Genomic DNA, 17,571 nt, shown 5'->3' on the forward strand with positions numbered 1-17,571 from the left:
AGAGGTTAGAATGTTCTCGGGGTTAAAGCTTCAGAGTTTACTTAAATTTCCAAATGACGCAGACTTATTACAGGAAGCCAACTATAAAGAAACGTAAGGGTCAAGCTCCATCTGGTACCATTAATGACCAGTAGGTCTATGTGATGGCTTTCAGCCAGCCAGGCTAACTGAAACTCAAACCGTCGGAATAGTGTTTTCCATCTCCATCGCAATTGTGTTTAACCGCCCGAATCATCCGACGGAAATGGATCAGCTGATCTCCACTCGTTAACCCGGTTCACGCTGTATCACTGAAATTCTGATTCAGACGTTAGGTCGAAATTTGAGAAACATCTAAAATCTAAAGGTTCTTGAGTTTCTTGAGTTACGTTAAGTTTAAACTAACAGCTAATACAGCTTTCCTCCATAAAACAGGTTGTGCAAAAATTGCATAAATTAAGTCTACTCCAACTGAGTTCCTACTGTTCGTTGCATTCATATGCTTGTATGTATGGAAATATGTTGAGTGTTTAGAGAAATAAACGAAAAATATTCACACATTCTAAGTAGTGCAGCATAAACAGATATCCTCCGTATGGACTATGCTGGCTTGCGTACATATGGACCCACTCTTCGCCACCTACTTCATCAAGCCGATAATTTTATGAACTCCCGCAATATGTTTAATTTTATTTATTATGCTTGCCATGATAGGGCTCAAAATGTTAAATAAAGAGTGTGAGCATATGCACAATCATACATTCATTCATTCGCCTATGGATGCTTTCATGTGTGCTTAAGTGTGCCCCCACAACACCAACCAATTGTCTGCTTCCCATAAAAATTCAAACACTCGGCGACATTAATAACGGCGCACTGTAATATATAACTTTTTTATATCCGCGCGCACTTTTTCACATCAAGGAATGTAGATAGTTATACCCTATCACCCTATACGAGTATAAACTCTACCGTTCAGCCTATACGAAGATTTTAACTTTTTTAAATGGCGTCGAACGTCAATCATATTTGACACTTGTAAACTAGACCAAAAGCGCGATAAGGTCAAAATACAAATTTCCATCATTCAAAATTATTGTTTCTTTTTGTAACGTTGGATGATTAATTTTGCGCCACCTTTTATATACGAAAATGCTCAGAATGATGAGAGAAATCGTCTGCCCGTCACTCTGTATGCGGGATAACTGGAGCAATACTTAGTATGCGTAACAGGTGGGCTGAAAAGTCCCAGACCTAACACATAGTAGATGGCACTCGTTTTATCGCATTCACCTCTTTTTTAGCTAGTACTAACCTTAAAAAGACAGCTGTTGAAATTTCATGATATTCTGTGCATTAGTTTGTGAGTTATTGTGCTAAGGGTGACGCTACTTTTGTTATCTTCAAAACAATGGATCAAACAGAATTTCGTGTTTTAATTTTACACTCTTTTTTGATGGGAAAAAATACCGAAGCATTGGCTTGAAAAGTGTTATGCGGACTCCGTTCCATCAGAAACAACAATAAAACACTGATGATGCACAACGCAGTGGACGTCCGAATGAGGCGGCAGCACCAGAAAATCTCAAAACAAAATCGATAGAAAAGTGAAGTTGCACGAGTTAGCTGACATCTCAAAGATATCAAAAGATCGAGTTGACTTTGTATTGCATGAGCATTTGACTATGAGAAAGCTCTGTTCCAAGTGGGTGCTGCGTTACTCACTGTTGACAAAAAATAAGAACCTAAATTGCTCGCTGAAACTGAGGCCTATTATGAGGCAAATCGTTACTAAAATCGTTTTACAAAAGTGATATTGAGTTGCGGTGGATTGATTGCCTTTTTCTTGATGGAAATTTCGTTGATGAATAAAACTAATTTTGAACGAAAAAAACGTTAGCCCATGTGTTATTGCAGTGAATCTTGGTACACCCATTACTCTTTGTCGATGATAGTTTGGTATTGAAAATGGGAATATTGGTCAATAGCACCTCCCACCTTCCGTATAGTAATAATTTTTATAAAAGAAGAAACCAGGTGAAGTCCAAAATAAGCCCTCTCTTTAATGAGTTAGTGCGTTGGAAGCTACACCCCTAGCTGACTTCCAGTGAAAGCGTGCTGACATTCGGTTCAGTGGAAGCGAAGTTATTCCTAGGATAATGCGCCATCTCATGGATCCACTCTTGTGACTGATTTTTAACCATCAACCACTCACCTAGTAGGTATTCGCCTGATATGGCTCCCTGTGACTTCTGCCTATACGAGAAATTGCTTTTGGCCAAGAAAGGGAAACGTTTTGTGTCCGTAGAGTCCATCCAAAATGGTTGTACCGATATCCTGAAGAACATTCCTGCTTCCAGTCAATGACCTGAAACACTCTTTCGAAAAGCTTTTAGAATAAATAAACTCGAAATTATCGTGTTTTTGAATCGCAATGGAATTTCTGTTTACTTTGTCAAATATGTTCGGTTTTTGGGAAATAAATCGGATTAAATAAGAAAGATCAGCCACAAATTACACTTTTCCTATAAGAGGAAAAATTTTTCAGTTCCTAAGTGCCCACTTAAGAGAGAGTACACTGTATATAATTTGTGAAAGTGTTGAAAATTTCCTTTTCTGTTCTCATATGAACTAAAAACTATTTTCATAGGTCGTAATATAGCTGTATAATGAGGTGACATGTTTTCGCGAAAAGAGAATACGCTTAGTTCCAGAGAAAAATTTGAGGTGCCGCGGTAGTAATGTCGCCGAGTGTACATACACACATGCACACATGTACATATACGTAGTAGTCAGGCCTTCCCACAATCAACTTGCAGACCGGCAAACTACTTTGCCGCCTGGCTTTGCTTCATCCATTGACTCAGCATTAGCTAGAACTGCCAATATTTATTTGGATTTTTCGATTATTAATTTCATTTGCATGTTTATAATTCGTTTTTAATCTTTTTAATTTCATTCTTACAAACTGTGGGTACAAAAAAGTGTCTATCGAAGCATTTCTCTATCCTCCTCTGCCTTTCAACCAGTGATGGTGTGTTTGGGGTTGTTTATTATTCGATGAAAACGGAAATCACTTGATGAATGCGCAGTGTTTTCAATTGTATCGAGCAGAAGACTATGAAGTGTTGAAATTTAAACAAATAGATGATTTGTTTGAAAGCCGTTCAGGCAATCGCGAGCACACACATACAGACAAACAACATCGTTAATATTTCATATTTGTTCATATTTATTTTGCGTATGAAACGAAGAATGATGGTGTAAACAAATGTTAAGGTATTAGATTTTGATTGAGTATTTGGCGGGACTTGTTTTTGATATCAACCTGCATAAGCATGTACATACATACATATGTGCATATATTGGGGGGTTTATATAAAGTGTTTATTTTGGTCACTCCACTCCACTGTCGAATTTTCGGATAGCTTGGGGGTAAAATGAGATGTGCAAAAAAAAACACCAATGGCGTCTGTAGTGTGAGAATACCAGTCACTTTGGGCTTAAAGTCCAAAAATTTCCAAAATAAACCGTATATGGATTAGTCGACTAATCTTAACTAATTTAGTCTTAACTAAATTAGGGTTTGGTGAGAAATGAGTATCGGTTGGGGATTACGTTCATAGCGTTTTTATATTTTTCTTCATTTTACAACGATTTGTTTGCTGCTAGGCGAAAGATAAATACATATTCATTCAATAGAACTCCTGCCACTCCAGAAAACTACAGGTATGTTAATTGTATTTTTGAATTATTTAATTTTGTATTAGTTTTGCGGCTTAGAAATGGAAAACCCAGGAGGCAAAAATCAACACCTGCTCCTCTTTGCTTTTCATCGACTGGAAAATGCTGCCGAAACAACCCGGGACATTTGCGACGTGTATGGAGAAGGTGTTATAGACGGAAATGGTTTGCAAAAATGGCGACTTTAATGTCGATGATACGTCCCGCAGCGGAAGGCTTTCTGAATTCGATGAAGAACTTCTCAAATCACATTTGCAGGAGAACGATCGTCAAACAAGTCGTGAAAGGCCAGAAAAATTTAGCTGCGATCATTAAACGATCCTCAATCACCTTCATTCAATGGGATTTACGGAGGGATTCTGAGCCTAGGTGCTTGACGAGCTCAGTGAAAAAAATCGCCTTCAAATTGCTTCTCAGCATCTCGCCCGCCAACGAGCAACTCGCGGTCATAAACAGCCCAAATGGTGCCTATATATCAATATGAAAATACCTGATCGACATGGTCAAACCATACTCCTTCCCGACAACGCTAGGCCCCATGTTGCACAAGTTGTCAAAGTCGCATTTCAAGACCTCGAATGGGAGGCCCTTCAGTATACGCCGTATTCTCCGGACTTTGCACCTTACTTGTCCGCTCCCTGTTAAACCATATGAAAGCCATTACCTTCGAACAAAGAAACATAGAGGTCCTTGAAAACTGGATCAACAACTTCTTTGACACCAGACCAGGCAATTTTTGGCGCCACGGCATCCAGAAATTGGTCGAAAGGTGGGAAGAGGTTGTAAACAGCAACGGCAAATTTAGAACTGATTGACTTATTGATATAATTATTGTTTTTTGTTTAAATAAACGTCTTCGGTAAAAACGCTTCAAACTTATTCCCCAACCCAATACAAAGGCGCATACATACCCTATGATCAGAAAGTACCGGGAATGTTTGATTTAAATGAACTGCGCACGTGGGAACCGGTCCATATTTTTTTTCTTATGTTGGTAGGATTGTAAGACGCACATATCTCACCTTTTAGCGCCAACGGATTATTAGTGTCTGCCTGGCCGGCCGGAAATGTTGACAAACAATTCTTGGACTTTACGTATTGATAACGCGCCATCGCACCGAGCCCAAATTGTGCTGGATTATTTTACCAAACACAAAGTAAATACCATCGTGTGACTTCTTTTCGTTTACCAAGTCGAAGTTACCACTTCGTGGAAGGAGATTTCAGTCGATAGAGGAGATCAAATAAAATGCGACGAAGGAACTGAAAGCCAACCCTTCGTCGGCCTACCAGGGGTGCATGGAGGACTGGGTTAAACGTTGGCACATCCATGTTGCTTCTGACGGGTCATATTTGGAAGGAGATAAACTAAATTTGCCTGGAATTTAAATCTGTTTTGTCTTATTTAAACATTCCTGGTACTTTCAGATCATAGGGTAAGTTGAAAATATAATTTGTTTCCTAAAAATAATTTTGGAAAAAAGTGTCTATAGTCAAATAAAAAATACTCATAATTCGTAATATGTAATACTACATACATACATACACTCACACTTACACAGAAGAGCAAATCGCTCAATTTATAAAATATTGTATTACAATTAAAACCAACACGCATCACCTATTAGTCGCCATTGAAAAACAGAATTGATGAAGAGTTTATGTTCCATTTGCAATATCGATATTAATTAACAGCATTTTTGGTGCATTAATCTGTCTGTTGACCTCATGGATTCATGATCGATCAATTTCAGTTAAATTAAGTCGCCATAGAACAATCGTGAACAAGCGTAGCTTAGGAGCATTCCACGGAAAATGACAACTACCGAACCAAATACTCTTTTGAATAGTTTTTTGGTATTATTCGTAAAGGGTCATCAGATTGGAGGTACTCTTTCAAGTAGGGTTTTTCTTTTACCGATCACGTGTGACTACTGTCAAACTAAATACATAAAAATAACAATAACTCTTCTAATGTTTTAAGTAAAAACGAAGAGAGACTAATTGGTCTGAAATCTCTCGTAGTACTATGACCCGATTTCCCCGCTTCGGTAATAAAGACCACCCTGAATTTCTTCGATGAGTTAGGGATATACCCTCAAGATAGAGATTTCCTAAAGGTCTTAGGTTAGGTTTTTGTGGCAGTCGGCTTAGAATAGCCAACTCGCTTAGACCACGTAGGTCCGTTGTGGTACCACTGCGTCACACGGCAACCTCAGTGTTCTTTCACCATGGAACCATTGAGACGCTCTTATGAAGCATGGGATAGGCTTTATCCGTAAGAAAGTCAAAATGGTATTTTCTTAGCAACTGTGCCCTAATCCCAGCTAAGGTTCGGCAATTACAGAGGAAGTGTTCTACTCTTTCTTCCTCTTCCTCGTCTCTACAATTTCTGCAGTAATCATGCAAAAATATTCCAACCTAACAGCCAATGACAGGTGACACAAGCTACGACCTTGGAAATGCTCTCTCTTGAGAGGTTGAGCAACTCTCCTGATCTTCTCTTAACTATGATATTTGCGGCCAAATTAGCCTGATTGTAACACACGTATATTCTTCTCTCCGTGACCTATTGGCCTCCTGGAGAATATTGTTTTTTATCTTAACTTGCCAGATCTCATCCTAACGATCTTAACAAACCATAAATTAATCGTTCCTATTGACTGCTGGTATAATTCCGTCCGGTCCTCCTGACTTGGAAGGAGCTTACCGCCTACGTTACCTTAGTCTCACAGATAGTCTCCCTAACAACTTCATCTATCTGAATTCCTGAACTGCTAGAACTTTGTGTATTGTTCGTTCATTCTTGGGATCCAGGGAAATGTGTTTGCATGAGATATTAAAGTGTTTCTGTGAAGCTGTCATCCAGTCTTTGCAAAAAGCTTGGTGTGCAAGGTTCAATGGAGAGACATTTTCTAAGTCTTGAGAACGCAGATATGTTCTCTAATTTCGGGCTTTCTGGCAAGACCGCCTTACCCGGCACCCCTGCAAAGCTGTAAGATGAATGATAAAAATTGGAATATCAATCATAAACGATATATTAGACGGCGAAGAAACCGTTACCTGATTTTCTTTAAAGAAGCATATAAACCTTCCAAAACCTACTATTTTAGAGACGAATTTCCTACCGAGGTAATTTTCTACGCGGTTTAAACCGAAGTACAATGACTTTGCTATATTTTGTATGTGTGTAAGAATTTTAATTAATGGATGTACATTAATAGCTTTGTAGAACTGAATAACTGTTCAATAATTACTTGGAAAATGTTAATGTAAAAAATATTTTATTGACATGCCGATCTCTACGAAAGACTGTTGGGTTTCGCTAATCTATTTTTTGGCATTATTTCGACTAGCCAACTCTTACGTAAAATTCACCAATATCCAATGTACAGCCTTGGATAAACCTTTTGCGGATTTTCAAAAATGTCGCCTAAGTATTCCAAAGCGAGGAGTAGTCGCACTATCTATCCATGTGAAGCTCTTTCAGATACCGGTTAACAACGTCAGTGTGAGTATATTGAAATTATGTGAGTAATATCTCGTGCATATGCAAGCCAATTGAGGCTAAGAAGAAAGTATCAAATGTTATAATTGTAGTGTTATTTATATGTTCAACAGTTTTTGGTAACGATATAATAAAGATTTTATTTTATTTTATTTCTCAATAGAACGGGATAAAAAAATTTCGTCATCACATACAATACGCACTGCGTTAAATACCTATAGCACCAGGACTTATTGGCATGTTTTACAATTTATTTATTTCTTGTTTAGTTTTGATATTTTTTTTATGAAAGCCAGGTACATTTGCCAACAAAAACCAATCGCGTATTTTTTTGACAATCTTTTTCTCCCTGTAAATGAAAAATATTATTTTTGTTCATGTAAAAATTATTCAGTAACTTGCCAGTCGTTTAATTTCCGAGAATTCGCTTCCAAAGAGAAAAATATCAAGTTTTACGAACAGCTGATTAAATTGTTGGCGGGGGAAATCACAAAAAGTGAAATAAAAATTAAGCAGAATTACTTCGTATTAAATTTAAAAGCAATGAAACAAATAAAATGCAAAATAACGTGATTTTTATACACAATAATTTGTTCCATTTCAGCATCAGTGTCACATGAAGAACTTTCCATTATCAATTGCATTGTTGTGTCAATGTGAGTGCAATCATAGCTTTCCTCATATTTTCCTTGCTTCCGTCTATGTATGTGCGTAAATATATTGCCAAATTAGTTAATAACCAAGAAGTACAAGCATAAAACACAAAAGATACCTTCAACGCTTTCGATTTGTATTTCGGAAACTGCAGCAGCGGTGACTGGAGGCTGTGCTTCAGCAGTACATTCCTCTATATCCTTGGCCGATTCCTATTTAATATATGACTTCAAATTTATAAATATTATCTAAAATGTATTTAATTACATTTTCCATTTTACTCATCATTTTTATTTAAATTTATTAATTCGTGTTTAATTTCTCTTTGCGATCAGCTGCTTTTCTCACTTGCAAATTCTTGAAATTAAAAATTTATGCAGTAAAAACTTGCAACTTTCCCTCAAAAGGGAATGCCATTTTTTGGATAGATGAATACCAATTGTTGCAAACTATTTGCTTCATGAACAGACCAACAAATATTATCTGAGTATTCTGAAGTATTTAGGGGCATGCGAGATTACTTTTTGCGATTACTTGATAGCATAAGGGGTTACTAGGGGTAGTCAGAGGCTCGAAAAAATGATGATTTTCAATAATTTTTTTTGCTAGTCAATTGCTTTATTTTACAAAAATAAAAACGTAGCATTAATACATGAGGTTTCGACTTGAATTTAGCAAAATTAAAAAAAAAATACAATAATAATAATAATAATTCTAAAAGAAATCGCTGTTTGTGTGGAACCCGTTTCTTCAGAAGTCCCTTGCGGTGATCATCACAAGTCCTGGGAGATTCATCTAAAATCAAAATTAACAATATGGCGGCCTCAGGAAATATTTTTCATATTTTTGAGAAAAAACCGACAATTAATTGTTTAAAAAAAAATCAAAATTTGTGAAAAAAAAATCTTTCGATCAGGTACTAGTTTTTTATGTTTTTCAAGAGCAGTATAAATTTTATTGAAATATACCAAGCGGTTTTTGAGTTACAGTGGCCACCAGTTCAAAAAACATAGAAAAACGCATATAAAGTTTTGCTATCGCTTTCCGGAGCGCACTTTGTTAATTGTCGAATAGCTCGAAGAGTATTTATCGGATTCGCATCAAATTTGCCCAAAATATTTTCAAAGTATTATAATTTAAGAAAATGCAAAAAAAAAGATACATTGTTTGAAAATTCTGACTATCTCTAACCCCGTAATCGATGAATTAGCTTAAAGCCCCGATTTGGCGATTCATTTCTGTGCAGTTGTTCGTCGTAAATTTAACAAAGATATTGGGTGTGCCGCTCCTTATTACATGATTTTTTACAGAAATCGGTGAACGGGCAATATCTGGTCGATGATGGAAGTATCAGGCCTAAAACGCGCACAACTGGTTATGTACAACAATTTTTTTTAATATAGATATAAAATATTATCCTTCATTCACCAGATGCGATATGCCTGATTTCATATTACAGGAGATATATTTATATACGAGTTTAAATCTATCTATCGGCGGTTTGTTACCGAACTATTTAAAAACATTACATATATGCATATAAACTCGCTAATAAATAGTTTACTTAAATTTTCTTGTTTTCTAATTTTCGTTTTTATTTTTCTTTTTTTATAGATAAACTTAAGCCTGTTTAAGAGAGCCAGTGGTTATCGACCGTTTTTATATAATGTTTCTACAGATTTCTGCGCATTTATGGCTAACAGAAATCGCTTCCCTTTTCTTAAAATATTTTTTGACATCGTTCTAAAAGATTCGAATATTAATCACACGTGCCCCTATAATGTACGTATATCTGTATGCAAGCTGAATTGTGCTCAAATGGAGAATTTATAATCGATTTAAATCTCTTTTATTCATATAGCATGACATCATTGTCAGGAATCTGGTACTATTTGACAGAATGTTTGGCCTTCTTCCAGTTCCAGAAGGAGATTATATGTTTAAGTTAATGGTCGCCGCATACAATGAATGGAAGGCAGATGTAAAAGCCTTTTTCTCAATTAAACTGGATACAAAGTATCGCTAGATGCAATGATATATCCAAGTTTCGGCCTGTGAAAAAAAAAAAAAAACATATTCATTATGTCATAACCATAATAATAAAAAAAATAAATAATTGGCGCCTACACTTCTGTTAGGTGTTTGGCCGAGCTCCTCCTCCTATTTGCCTTCAAGCCGACTCCGAACGGCAGATATTTTTATGAGGAGCTTTTTCATGGCAGAAATACACTCGGAGGTTTGCCATTGCCTGCCGAGGGGCGACCGCTTTAGAAAAATGTTTTTATTAATTTTGCTTTCACCGAGATTCGAACCAACGACCTCTCTGTGAATTCCGAATGGTAATCACGCACCAACCCATTCGGCTACGGCGGCCGCCACCATAATAATTAGGTGGATTAAAAAAAATATCTGTATACATTGTATTTTGTTAACTCATTTGACTTTGTTTCATATTCGTTGTTTAATATAATTTTACCACAAACAAAACTAATTTTAGATGTATATTTATTAGGGTGTCCCTTGTATGTCAAATAAAAATTTGTTTTCTAATATCGAAAGGCTTACCCTCTACATTTTTACTAATGCTATAAGATGTCCAAATATACATAGAGTTTCATCTTTCTATAGGGTCCGGTACTTGAAATGTAACCAATTAAAAAGGTAAAAAGTTTGGAAAATTACTTTTATTCAATTCAAAGTAAAAAATGGGTGAAAATAATACAAAATTAAGAATCAATTTACTTTTGCTTGATATGACCACCTTTTGTTCTGACTACGGCCTTGAAATGAATCGCAAGCTGCTTGAAAGTGACTTGCAGATATTATGGCCCACTGGCGGACAATGGCTTTTTTCAGCGCCTCGAAACTCGACAATCTTTTAGTTCGAACCTCGCTCCCGGTGGATTATTCTCTTTGGGCCATTTGGAGAGCAAGAACCGAACTAAAAGATTCACCAGTCTCGAGGCGCTGAAAAACACCACTGTCCGTGAGTGGGCCAAAATACCTGCCAGTCACATTCCATCAGCTCACAATTCGTTCCTGGACCGACTCAAGGCCATATTCAAGGCTGACACCTTTTGCCTATTGAGCAAAACTAAATAGATTCTTAATTTTGTGTTATTTGCAAACATTTTTTACTTCAAATTGAATAGAAGTAATTTGAATAAATAAAAGTAGAATGGAATTGAGTGTTGACAGTGGCATACGGTGAGAATGCTCTGAGTAAAAAAAAAGGTTTACAAGTGGTACACGTTTTTCAGAAAAGTTCGACAAAATGGCAATGACGACGCTCGCTCTGGACGCCCCAACACATCAACAACCGATAAAAATGTTGAGAAAGTGAAGAAAATTGTTATGGAGAATCATCGAAGCACAGTTAGAGAAGTTGCTGCGTGTGGCAGCGAAGTTCGTTCCAAAATTGCTGCAAAAACAACGTCGCATGAGCATCAGTCAGGAATTGTTGAATGATGTCAACGATGATCCAGATTTGCTGGAAAGGTTCAAAACGGGTGACGAATCATGGGTCTATGGTTATGGCATCGAAACCAAAGCCCAATCGTCCAAATGGAAGAGTCCAGGAGAGCCAAGACCAAAACAAGCACGCCAAGTGCGATCAAATATAAAGGTTTTTCTCACTGTTTCCTTCGATTACCATGGCGTAGTGCATCAGGAGTTCTCACCACGAGGTCATATGGTATATAAGGAGTATTACCTTGAATTTATGCCCCGTTTGCTTGAAGCAATACGAAAAACACGCCCGAAGTTGTGGAAAAAAATTGCATGGCTTTTGCATCATGAAAATGCACCTGAGCACTCATCTTTGCCTGTAAGAGATTATGGTATGTGGCTAAAGACAACACCGTTATCATGCCTCAGCCACCGTATCTATCAGATTTGGCCCCTGCGACTTTTTCCTGTTCTCCAAGATTGCAAATACCCATTAAAGGACGCCATTTTGCCACGATTAAGGAGATAAAACTGAGAGTGCTGAAGGACAAACCAAAAATTGCATATCAGAACTGTTTCGAGGATTGGAAAAAACGCTGGCACAAGTGTACTATATCTGATGGGGAATACTTTGAAGCAGATAAAATAGAAACTGCTGAATAAATAAATATTTTTTGAGAACTTTATTTTCTGGACACACCTCGTATGCATGAAATGTTTGAGGCTTACTATCAGTATGAATTTAAAAAATATCGTTTTTCTATAATGTTTCTGAAACACAAACAGAAATACAAAAATTTCGACCCAATAGCTTTGATCACATTTTGGTTTTTTTCTATTTAAATTTCATCAAAAATCTGCACCAATTTTCCCACACTAACTATGGATTTCACTTAAACGGCATGATTTTATCATGACCGTATAAATACATAATTGCCAATAACTGCTTTATTAAAATTGTTAGAGAAACGTTTAGTCTCAATACTTCTTTTGTGAGTTTGTGAGTATTAATTGGAATCATACCCACAGGAACTATCTCCCAAATGAACATATGAACATACTTAATTTTACTACTGTAAAAAAATCAATACCAAAAATATCTTTATTGTGGTTTCCAACATCTGCGAAGTTGCCAAATGCCGGGCATACCAGATTAATTATTTTTTAGTGAATGCTACCTAAAACTTCAAATTATTCCGACCGTCTTCTGGCAAATGATGCCCATGGCAAATGGCGCAGCTAGTAATTGGTGATAACCCGGGTGAACTTTAATTATGTCCGACGCCCCCGTAGTCGAATGGATTTGTGTGTGATTTTTAGGTTCGTCTGGCAACTGTTTTTCCTAGACTAGTGATACCTATGTTCGAGGTAATTTCTCTATTAGATAACATATTGCCCATCCATCGAATAATCTTTTCGTTCGAACCTATGTTCGTCAACGCTGAATTTGTCGATTTCCAATATTGTTGAACGCTCCTTATTTTTAAGAGATTTCTCTATTGTTGCAACAACTTCGTGCAGTGCTGTTTCTATAGACCTACCCTTCTGGTAAGCATGTTGCGCATTGCTGAAGTTCTCGGCATTAGGAGTACTCAATAAATATTTCTAATGTTTTGAGTAAAAACGAATAGAGACTAATTGGTCTGAAATCTTTCGCTATATTATGGCCCGGTCTCCCCGTTTCAGAAATAAAGACTACCCTAAACTTTTTCGGTAAGTTAGGAATATACCCTGAAGACAGGGATTCCCTAAAGATCTTAACAAAGCATAAATTAATCGTATAAAAAAAATAAAATAATTCCCTCCTGACTTGCAAGGAGTTTATCGCCCAGGTTACTTTAGTCTCACAGATAATGTCCCTTCCCAGTTGATCTATCTGAATTCCAGAACTGCTAGAACTTTGTGTATTTTTCGTCCATTCTTTGGCATCCAGGGAAGTGTGTTTGCATGAGTTATTCAAGTGTTTCCTGCCCTGTTTCTGTGAAGCTGCCATCCGGTCTTCGGCAAAAAGCTTGGTGAGCAGAGTTCCTTGTAAAGGCATTTCTTAAGTTTTGGGAACTGAGATGTGTTCTCCAACTTCAGGGTTTCCCGCAAGACCGACTTACCCCTGTATAGCTGTGGGAATTGGAAAAAGCGTTGCCTTATTTTTTTTAAAGTAGCATATAAACCTTCCAAAAACTAATATTTTAGAGACGAATTTCCTACCGAGATATAATTCTTTTCAGTTTAAACCCAAGTGCAATGGTTTTACTATACTTTGTATGTGTGTAAGAATATTCATTAATGGCTGCACACGCGTAGCTTCGAACAACTTAACAACTGCACTATAATTACTTGGCAAATGTTCATTGAAATATATTTTATTGAAATGCCGACCTCTAATAAGTACTGTTGGGGTTCGCTAACCATTTTTTTGGCGTTATTTCCTCTAGCCAACTCTTACGTAAGATTCACCAATATCCAATGTACAGCCTTGGATAAACCTTTTGCAGATTTTCAAAAATGTCGCCTAAGTATTCCAAAGCGAGGAGAAGTCGCACTATCTATCCATGCGAAGCTCTTTCGGATACCGGTTAACAACGTCAGTGTGAGTATATAAAAATAATGTGAGTAATATTATATCTCGTGCATACGCAAGCCAATTGAGGCTGAGCAAAAAGTCTCAAATGTTATAATTTAAGTGTTATTTATATGTTCAAAGAACAGTTTTTGGCAGCAGATGAACGAAATCAATATCATAAAGACGTCGACTAAGCCTATCGAGGATCGAGGAGGGAAAAGGAAAAGGGAAGAAGCCAGACAAGTCGAAAAAAAGGGAGAAGGGGCTTTGGATTAGGGGATGACGACCAACAGGCGATTTATGTTTGCATTAACAGCTTCACGGAGGAGCTTCACCAGGTGTGTCATATCTAAACCGGCAATCTCGGCAGGCATAGCGTAAAAGTAAGAGCGCAGATGTGTAAATTTGTACCCGACGAAAGCAGGGCAGCTAAGAAGAAAGAGATGATTCCACCTCATCATACAGAAAACTTCTGCAGACAGGACTTCTGCACCTAAAGGACAATGTGCGGTAAGGATACCTATCAAATTCGAGAGCTGTGGCTTTGTTAGCTTTAGAAGTTCCCTCAAGGTCTGCCGATCTACTCCTGGCCAGAAGGATCTCTGGAATTTGCATGTTTGCGCACTTTGAGACCCATTTTTCTAGGAGTAGACCACAGGAGAGTTCCCAAGGCATCCCCAGTCCTCTCATTTTGTGATGAAACCGTCTTAAGGGCCCTCTGTCTAGCCAACTCATCAGCCCAGCAGTTTCCCTCTATGCCGCTGTGACCGGAAACCCAAATGAGCCTGATATTGAAGTATTCGGATGCAATCAAGAGAGAAATCAGGCATTCCCTGACTAATTTCGAACGCACAAGCAACGAGCCCAAGGCCCTAATTGCCGCTTGCTCGTGGGAGTGAATATTTACATCCTTAACGATAATAACCGAAGTGAGCAACTAATCCACTGCTTCCGTAATTGCGGGTACCTTAGCTTGGAAAGCACTACAGTGATCCAGAAGGATGAATTTGAGCTTGATGGGGAGCTTCTCGCAGAATACTCCTCCACCAACTCTTCCGCCCAACTTCGAGCCATTCGGAAACATGTTAGCCATGCTCTGCTTCCAAATGTTACACCTTGCGCACTCTTCCCTTCAGGGAATACGAATGAAAAAAGTTCCATTCGAGCTAGCGAAGGTGTACAATAACCCAGTACTATGGGGATGAACTCAATCTGATTGCAGCGCGTGCATCGGTAGTTTTTCCTGCTATGTTCGCGGGTTCCAAACCGGTAGTCTTTTTCCACCCGGCTAATAAATTGTTTACTTAAATTTTCTTATTTCTTTTCTACTTTTCGTTTAAATTTTTCTTTTGTTTCTTTTCTTTTATAGGTAAACTTAAGCATGTTTAAAAAAGCCAGTGGTTATCGGCCGTTTTTATATAATATTTCTGCGGATTTTTGTGCATTTATGGCTAACAGAAGTCGTTACCCTTTTCTCAAAATTTTTTTTGCCGCTATTATGAAAGAATCGAATATTAATCACACGTGCCCCTATAATGTGCGTGAGCTGCATTGTGAACAAATGGACAATTTATAATCGAATTAAAACTTTCTCATCCATTTAGAATGACATTATTGTCGAAAACCTGGTGCTACGTGATGGAATGTTTGGCCTTTTTCCAGTTCCAGCAGGAGAATATATGTATAAGTTAATGGTCGGCGCATACAATGAATGGAAGGCAGATGTAAAAGCCTTTTTTTCAGTTAAACTGGATAAAAAATATCTCTAGATGTTACACTTAAATTTTGGACTTCGAAAATTAAAAAAAAAATCATATTCTTCATTTTGTTTCATAATCAGCTGAGTGAATAATAAATATCTGTATACATATTTGATAACTCACTTGACTTTGTTCTCACGCTCATTTTTTTAATACTAGGGCGGTTTAATAAGTACCCGTGTTTGAGGGCAGGGAGCGTTCCTGAGGGAAGTTGGTGTTAGCATCGTTAGCTGCCATACATCAAACGACGGCAAAACAAAGTTTAGACTGACTTATAGGTTCGTTTGGATTTGGCAGCTATTCAAGTAAGACGTGTTTCGTGATTTTCGCTAAGATGGAAAACGAGGAGAATCGTTCGATAATTCGCTTTTTGCTTTTCGATGGGAAAAAATGGGGGGGAGAGGGGATAAAAGCACAGTTGGATGCTGTCTATGGGAATGCTTCGCCATCTATGGCAGCAGTTAGATATAGGTTCATCGAAAGGCTTACCCTCTATATTTTCTACTAATGCTATAAGATGCTCAAATACAGAATTTCATCTTTCTACAGAGTCCGACACTCGATGTGTAACCAATTAAAGAGGTCATAAATTTGGTTTGGAAAATTACTTTTATTCAATTCAAAGTAAAAAATGGGTAAAAATAATACAAAATTAAGAATCGATTTACTTTTGCTCGATATGACCACCTTTTGCCTTGACAATGACCTTGATACGGTCCAGAAACGCATCGCAAGCTGCCCGAAAGTGACTTGCAGGTATTTTGGCCCACTCGCGGACAATGGCTTTTTTCAGCGCCTCCAGGCTGGACAATCTTTTAGTTCGGACCATGCTCTCCAAAATGGTCCAAAGATTTTAATCCATCGGATTCGTGTCTGGTGAATTTGAGAGCCATTGTGTGGACGTTATAAAGTTCGGAACGTTTTTTAGCCGTTGTTGGTACCTCGAGTTGGTCGAACAGGGCGTAATATTTTTGGCAGGAGACGCAGGGGAAAAATTGAAACTAAGGCCACCGGAGCTATGCATCAGGCACGCTGGAAGGTGAGAGCGATATATTCTTCAAAAATATGTTTACTTCAGTCATAATGCAGAATAACTGCGAAGGACAAAAAGGCTATACACGATTTTTGCTCATTTGTAGCTTGACTCGAATGAACAGAGGCGACCAAAGCATCGAAATAAGATTTGCGCTTCTTACAGATGTTAAAAGAGTACGAAAAAGTTGACGCAACACTTTCTATAAGCAATTTTAGTCATCACTTGTGGTATTTATATGAAGAGACATTCATTCTATCACTGTTTGATGATGAAGTTGATAACCCAACAAAGAAGAAAATGAAAATGACTCAAAAGTTATTTGGTAAGTTAAATTGACTTTATGTGATATTTTTAAATCTTTTGCTGATTTTTTTTTTTGCTATTTGGACGATTTCGTATCGGAGAAGAGCAAACAATTTCTATCACGACTGCACATCGATGACAGTTTTCTAAAGGAAGATGTATCTGCTTGGAATAATAATGTTGATTTTCTGGAAGCTAAAAGAAGAATAAGTCATTTGAGAGTTGTGAATGGTACTGCTGAAAGGGCTGTTAAATTCATGCAAGATTTTAAAGGACTTATCCCAGCTGAAGAAGAACAAAAACAGTTCTTGCTGCGCTGAAAATATCGACTGTATTAAAATATTGAAAAATTATCTCAAAGTCAAATCTTTCAAGATCACTAAGGCGCATGATCTCACACCAAAGCAGCAACAAGTCAGACTTGAGAAAGCGAAGGAGTTGCTTCGCTTGGCCGAAAGCCGTAAATTTCTGAACATTATGGTTTCTGACGAGAAAATTTTTCAAATTGAGCAATTCGTATACTTCCAAAACGATATGATTTATTTGACTGACCGTTCATACGAGAATTTGAGTCATCGAT

The 17,571-nt window shown here is 37.5% G+C and overlaps 1 protein-coding gene across 1 annotated transcript; it reads left to right on the plus strand.

Annotated features, from left to right (window-relative positions):
• The first annotated feature begins 7,015 nt into the window (after positions 1 to 7,015).
• Positions 7,016 to 9,980, plus strand: LOC128861000 (uncharacterized). The gene is made up of 3 exons (XM_054098846.1): positions 7,016 to 7,234; positions 9,500 to 9,667; positions 9,747 to 9,980. Exons 1-3 carry the CDS (start codon positions 7,016 to 7,018, stop codon positions 9,909 to 9,911), a joined length of 552 nt encoding a protein of 183 aa, XP_053954821.1. The 3' UTR covers positions 9,912 to 9,980.
• The last annotated feature ends 7,591 nt before the right edge of the window (positions 9,981 to 17,571 follow it).

The sequence above is a fragment of the Anastrepha ludens genome, chromosome 4 (genome assembly GCF_028408465.1).
Source record: "Anastrepha ludens isolate Willacy chromosome 4, idAnaLude1.1, whole genome shotgun sequence".
NCBI lineage: Eukaryota > Metazoa > Arthropoda > Insecta > Diptera > Tephritidae > Anastrepha > Anastrepha ludens.

Bases quoted from the DNA above. Each gene is read 5' to 3' on its own strand.
- LOC128861000 (XM_054098846.1), top strand. From the start codon at position 7,016: ATGCCGATCTCTACGAAAGACTGTTGGGTTTCGCTAATCTATTTTTTG. The intron at 7,235-9,499 runs GTGAGTATATTG...CTTTTTTTATAG, and splicing joins TACCGGTTAACAACGTCAGT to ATAAACTTAAGCCTGTTTAA. The intron at 9,668-9,746 runs GTACGTATATCT...TTATTCATATAG, and splicing joins ATCACACGTGCCCCTATAAT to CATGACATCATTGTCAGGAA.